The sequence below is a fragment of the Sturnira hondurensis genome, unplaced genomic scaffold (genome assembly GCF_014824575.4).
Source record: "Sturnira hondurensis isolate 20B ecotype Veracruz unplaced genomic scaffold, ASM1482457v3 Scaffold0009244, whole genome shotgun sequence".
NCBI lineage: Eukaryota > Metazoa > Chordata > Mammalia > Chiroptera > Phyllostomidae > Sturnira > Sturnira hondurensis.
The window spans coordinates 601,933-608,850 of record NW_028081875.1 but is presented as its reverse complement, the minus strand read 5'-3'; the positions used below and the strand labels follow the sequence as shown (position 1 = coordinate 608,850).

At 45.6% G+C, this 6,918-nt stretch overlaps 1 protein-coding gene across 1 annotated transcript; it reads right to left on the bottom strand.

Annotated features, from left to right (window-relative positions):
- Positions 1 to 2,938: 2,938 nt before the first annotated feature.
- On the bottom strand, positions 2,939 to 6,533 carry THBD (thrombomodulin). Its single transcript, XM_037057008.1, has one exon. The coding sequence runs from the start codon at positions 6,307 to 6,309 to the stop codon at positions 4,588 to 4,590; it is 1,722 nt and encodes a 573-aa protein (XP_036912903.1). The 5' UTR covers positions 6,310 to 6,533; the 3' UTR covers positions 2,939 to 4,587.
- Between the last annotated feature and the right edge of the window lie 385 nt (positions 6,534 to 6,918).

The window sequence follows — 6,918 nt, the reverse complement described above, 5'->3', positions numbered from 1 at the left end:
AAACCTCCCAGAAGATAGGGCAGGTACTGCAGATTCAATGGAAACTACATGCATCTTGGAGACTCAAGTCCATGGAGAAGATTCACAAAATGAACTACATGATAAAGAAGACTATGGCAAAAAATGCCAGAAAACACATTTGAAATGGGACCAAGTATTCTGTATTGTCCTGCTATAGATTATTGTAGTGCCCCAAGGCAGGCTTAAATTAAAGCCTTTTGAAATAGTTTATAAAAGACCCTTCAAAGTTTCTGTTTTAGGAACTCCCCCTTTAGATTTAGAACATGAACCCAAAATCAAACAATATGTACAACATTTAGGGCAAACACTAAAAACTTTCCACAAGTTTGCTTTTTGCTGATCTATCTACTTAGCTGTCTGATGAGCCCTTATACCCGTTCCAGTGGGAAGACAGTCTTATTAAAGACTTGGAAGACTCCAGGTCCTCAACAGCAGTTTACCAAGCAGTGAACTAGTCCTGTGATGTCCTGCTGGCAACACACTCTTCCTTAAAGCTCAAAGGAATGAAGCCTTGAATCTACCACACATAGATAAAGTGGGTGTTACCTGAGGAGGACTTGAATCTTGCTGCTGCTGTTGATACAGCAAGGGAAAGCTAGATCTGTACTCCTGAGAGATTTAAAATTCCTCTTGTGGAACATTATAGTGCTTCCCAAAGCTAAGTGGCGATGTTACTTTTTTCCAAGAACAGGAGTTAGGTCCAAAGGGAAGACTAAAAAGCCATTAGACTCATAAAATCACATTCTGACTTAGGAAGAAATACCACCTTGACCTTCTTCCCCAGGCCCTGCCCACTGTGGAACATCATTGACAAACAAGTATCACTTGCTCAGGTTTGGGAATCTCCTTCAGTCCTGGATGCCCAACAATGTGAGCAGAAAGCAGAGATTATGCAGATTGACTTGCGGCCCCTGTTCCCTAAGATTTGTCCTCTTTTAGATGCTGGGGGCTACTTTTTTTTAGCTAACTTCTTGTTTATATGGTCCTAGTGTCTTTCTCAGAGAGGAGGTTCTTAGTTGTTTTGAGAATGTTCTGTATAAATAAGGCCTGTAAGAAGGCACGCAGATCTCCTAGGTAACAGGAAGCAAGGAGAATAGGAAGGGTCTGGGCCTCTATTCCACCAGTGTTCTGAAGTCCAACATGCCCCAGTAAAATCTCTTGCTTTTGGGTCCTAAAAGTGTGTTTTGTTCTGCTTGTATTCCTCAGAACATTCCCCTTCTCTGGAGGAAGAGAATCTAAAAGAATGGGCAATTTGACAGCAAGTTGGGAACAGACACTTTTGAAAAATGGAAGGCTGTGTAGTCAGGACAAATTGGTAAGATACCCCTCTCTTCTCTGGACACCCAGCACAATTTTTCTGTACTTGCTTTGCCCCAGTCAGCAACTTCTTCTTCCATATATACCTTCTACTGAATTTGATGTTCTGCAATCTACCAAACTCCTAAAGGCAACATTGCTCGACTACTTATCTGGGTAGGGCACTGCTCATAGTAGCACCCATCTCTCATCCCACACATGTCAAAACTGTCGACTTCATCCAAGATGGCTATTGAAATCTCCAACAGCACCTTCACAATAGTAACTTAGCATTACCCAGATGTATAAAAGTATCTGAATATTTGCCCTGGCTAGTGTTAGTTCAGTGCATTGAGCACAGGCCTGCGAATCAAACAACTGCAGTTCAATTCCCAGTCAGGGCACATGCCTGGTTTGCAGGCCAGTTCCCAGCATGGGACACAGGAGAGACAACCATACATTGATATTTCTCTCCCTTTCTCCTTCCCCTCTAAAGATAAGTAAATAAAATATTTTTTAAAAAGTATCTGAATATTTGATTAATTCAATTTTCCTTATCTTGTGCTTTATGAAAACTTTCAGTGCATCAAATATAAAATTCAGCCAGTTCCATAATGCCAGTAAAAGGGGTCAAATATATTTGCATATTAAAAAGACAAAGTCTATAATCAACAGAAATGAGAATCTTTTAATACTGCATAACACCTTGTCATGTAGAAACGATTTTTTAAATTTGAGTCACAGACTGAGACTCTCATAACTGCTGTATTTGCATATTTCAGGGAGCAGATAATATCAGGACACACAAATGAGATCTAGAGTTGCCACAAGAAGGATTGTTTCTTTATTCATCCACTAAAATAATGTTTCATTTTTATTTAATCTTTATTTTATATTTTTCTATTACCATTTAGACCCCTTACAAACCCTTCTTTCCAGCAATCCCCACACTGTTGTCCACGTCCATGAGTCCTTTGTCCTTTTTGCTCAATTCCTCTATTCCCTAACCCTCCCCTGACTAGCTGTCATCTGCTCTCCATCTATAAGTCTGTCTCTGTTTTGCTTGTTAGTTCAGTTTGTTCTTTTGATTCCTCATAAAAGCTAAATCATATGGTATTTGTCATTCTCTCACTGGCTTATTTTACTTAACAACGAATAATGTATTTTAAAATGCATGGACAAAAGTCCTGTGTATGAAGTCATTGTGGTTACAGATAGAAAATAAATAAATATGTATGTGCAAAAATATAACATGATGTCTTTTACAGTGAAAACAATTACCTCTGAAAAAAATCTTTGGAAGTCAGAGATGATGCCATGAGCAGATGGAGGCTAGTAATGGGTGTGGAGCAGCATTTAAATGTAATCCATGGTATTTGCACTATTCAATAACCTTGTTGTAATGATGTAAACTGGGGGGTTGGGAGAGTGGAGGCAGACAGACACACAGCCCAAGAGCAAACTGTGATTTATTTATTTTTGAAATGTGATGTCATAAGAAAGGGTTTTGCCTGCATTCTAGTTTATCTTTAATAAATAAATAACTATATACAAATGTGCTGAGTTTACAAAATAGCAGAGGAAAATCTTTGTGTCACAAAAAAATACACTTTTTTTTTTCCATTCATTATTTCATTCCTAGTTTAGTTGAACCAAAAACACTCTTTAGTAATGTCTAAAGGGATGAACCAAGTTTTTTTCTACTGGAAAACAAGCTATGAAGTAAAAATTCCTCAGTTTCTTTGATAATAAAAGGCCTAATTTGGCCTGCTACTTATTACTGATACATAATTAGTATATTCCAGAAGTTAGAAGCTGTCTAGAACAGTTCTCCTCATACTATACTGGGCAGATAACTCCCCAGTAGATCTTGTTGAAATACAGATTTTCGTGGAGTAGGTGGAATGGAGCTCAAGGTTGTGCATTTCTAATCAGTTTCTGGGGGAGGAAGGAGATAGTCCTCATTTCTTGTTGAGGAGCAAGTTCCAAGTGAATGGGGTTAGAAGACCCCTCTAAAGTGTGAGAAATTCTCAAAGGCCTGGTCAAGGTGAGGCCCTAAATTGGGTATCTTCCAGGCTCAATCCCCAAATACCTAAATCCCCCCAAAACAGTAAAGCTGGGTTTACCTTAGCCTACAAACTAAAAAAACAGTGAGAATCAAAATGATAATTGGCATGAATCACGCAGCTTAAAATTTTCTTAAACTATCTCCTGGGAGGTGCTTTCTTTCTTTTTTTTCAATCTAGAGCAATTAGGTGAACATTTCAACACTGCTAAAAAGTAACTAAAAATACTAATATTAGTAATAATAAAGAAAACTGCATATGAATCTTAACAACAATTACTACCTTTCAGTCCAAATCAAAACAACAGTAATAAAACCCAGGCTCATTGCTTAAAAAAATAAAAATAAAAACTCCTTGGGTTTAATTTCTATGACAGTTCAGCAACATTAATTTAACAAATGCCTCTCACATCTTAACCTTTGCTAAATGATATCGCTGTGGAAGCATGAAACTTCAGGATAAATGAGCAAACCAAGTGAAAGAACAAATGCCCAGCATTCTTATTTTTAGTGTTGCTGTTTTTCCCTCTTTGTCACACATGAGTTCTGTCTAGGCAGACAGGTAGTAGAAGTAGTGTCAGACACAGATAGAGTGACTGAGGTGGGTGGGTCCAGTTCCTAGGAAGGGAAAATCGGTAGGAATGAGAGAGGAAAATGAGGCTTGACTTTATAAATACAAAAGACTGAAAAAATCACCAAAATAGTTACCACATGACAAGTGAAAGTATATAAATATAGAGATACGAAAGATGAGAAAGAAAGCAGAGGAAGGTACTCAAAGTGGGCATGAAGATAGGAAAAAAAGGAAAGGAAAAAAGTCTTAAATAAATAAATATCTTAGTCATCATCCATCACACAATTACTCTAACTAGTCCATTGTATCACTGTCTGCCCAAAGGCCACTGACCAATAATGCTCACCCTTCTTGCCCCACTGAGGGTATGGGACACTATGCAATCTGCATCTTCAGTGTAAAATTACCATCTCTGCCCACATGTCTGGTGATATAATGATAGTAGCCCCTAATAAGCTATTCCTAGAATCATCAAAAGAAGGGGTAGAGGGTCAGTCTCCTCTAGTTTTGATGCCAGTTGAGATGCTTTGGGGTAGCCAGGGAGTAAGGCTGGGGGATGAGGCAGGGTAATGAGGGACAGGAGGGAAGAAAAGGCCAAGTCAACACCTTGGGGGCAGGAAGTGAGGCCCTCTCAGAGTTTTTGAGGCCCCTGATCCGTGCTCACGTGCTGCAACACCACCTCCTTGTCAGGAACTCCACACTTGTACTCCAGCTCGGCCGGCATGGTGCCTTGCTTCTTACGCAGGTGGCAGAGGAGTGCCAAAAGTGCCACCACCAAAGACAAGCTCAAGGTGGAGATGCCAATGAGCACACCCGAATGTCCAGACCCTGTAGGCCATGGACTTGAGGTGGTGCCAGGAGTTGTGCTGATGGGGAGCTCCCCAGAGCCACCCTCGTCACCGCCGTCGCTCACTTTGGTGAGGTCACAGTCGGTGCCAGTCTGGGCCGAGTCAGGCCCACAGATGCACTCATAGGAGCCAGGGAGGTTTCTGCACGAAACTGCACCTAGACAGTTGCCATTGTCACACTCATCGATGTCCGTGCATGTGAACCCTTCATCCAAAATGTAGCCCTCAGGGCACTGGCATCTGTCTGGCTCGTTGGGATCGCAGTCGGCTAAGCATGAAGACTGGTTGCAGAACATCTGGCACCTGTGTGGTGCTTGGGGGTTGGGCGCGAAACCCTCTGCGCAGACACAGCGGTAATCAGTTTTGCCCAAGGGCTGGCACTGGTACTCGCAGTTAGTCCCCAGGCACGGGTCCACTGACTCCACGCACTCACCGTCCACCATGTCATAGCCACGATGGCAATGGCACTCGAAGCCACCCTGCTTGTTGACACAGACCTGCTGGCACGGACTGGGCATTTGCATACAGTCGTCTACGTCCTCACATCGGTGCTGATCTGCAGCCAGCTTGTAGCCAGTTTCGCACATGCAAGAGTAGGCGCGGGGTACTTCCAGGTTTTGGACGCAGAAGTGTTCACAGAGTTTGTTGCAGGAGTGTTCCCCAAGCGCTGCACAAGAGCGCCGATCTTCCTGAGTGGCCATGTCCGCTGGGCAGAGGCAGCGAGACACCCCGGCGCTCCAGTTGCACACGTGCTGACAGCCGCCATTCTCTACGCTGCAGTCCCAGGGACCCAGCACCTCTCGGCCCCAGCGGGCCTCGGCCTCTCCTGGCCTCTGCTCACACACCAGCTCCACTCCAAAGGGTGATACCGCAGCGGAGCTACCAACTGGCAGCGCCTGAAAGTCTACACCTCGGGCACCGAACGGGGTAGTGTAGATGATAGAGACGCTGGTGGCCGCTGTGGCACCATGCTCCACAGTTAGAGGCCTGCAGGATGCTGAGAAGTGGAACTCACAGAGGAAGCCATCGGCCTCCACTACGCATTGTCCCTCCTCCCAGACCTGCTCGCCGGGCTCGGGAGACCCGGCCAGGGAGACCCAGACGCACAAGGGACCGCAGAGAGGCGCAGGAGGAAGCCGAGCCCACCTGCTGTAGCTGGTCTGGTTGTCGCCTGTAACCCACTGGAAGCCGCGCAAGGGACCTAGTTGCCCCAGGTCACTGCAGCCGGACGGAAGCTTCAGGCCAATCCAGAGGCGAGAGCTGTGGCTACCGTTGCCGCTCAGTAGCAGGGAGATGACATCAGCTGCCACTGAGGAGCGCACAGTCATTAGGTGGCCCCGCAGATGCTCGCAGGCCTGGCTGGCTTCGAAGAAGGTCGCAGGGCCCCGGAAGAGCGTGTAGCAGTCTTGTTGGACGCACTGGCTGCCGTAGGGCTGTGGCTCTGGGAGCGCCGGGAGTCCCAGGGCAGCGGGACCCAACACGCTGAAGAGCAGGACCTGCATCATGCTGTCCCGGCACTCTGCGGGGAGCGCGGGGCAGAGCGCAGTCGCCAGGACAAGGTCCGAATCCCACGGTTATGAAAGGCTCAGGGCGTTGTCTGTCCCAGAGCGGAAGCTTAGGGCCGCTGAGCGCAGCCCGGGCAAAGCTGCCTTTGATATGCTGCTGGGTAGGGGCCAGAGTTTATAAGAGCACAGCCCTCCCTCCCTGAATATTCGGGGAAAGGAAGGAAGTGCATGATGGGAAGGGCTGATGCTGTGTTCTCGGATTACTGGGTTCGTTGGAAGCCTTGTGCCCGCCCTCAAGTTCAGGATCCCCTGGAGGGGATGAGTAAATCTGGCCTGGGCACTGGGCGGTTCCCAGCCGGGGCTGCCGAGAGCAGACACCACTTTTGTCAGCAAGGAGACACTTCCACCTCCTACATTGGAGCTCCCAGGCTCACAACCCATCTTAATCTCTTAGTCTTCTTTATTTTTCTTAATAAGTATGCTGTTATCGTCATTTTCAAAGACAGCTTGTATTGCAGAACTCTAGGAAGAAGAGGCGGGGAGAGGAGAACTTTGAATGAAGTCCCGGGGAAAGTAGTGCCCAGGACCTGGGAGAAGGTGTCGCCAAAA

Excerpts from the sequence above, each read along its gene's own strand:
- THBD (XM_037057008.1), bottom strand. The coding sequence starts at position 6,309 with ATGATGCAGGTCCTGCTCTTCAGCGTGTTGGGTCCCGCTGCCCTGGGA.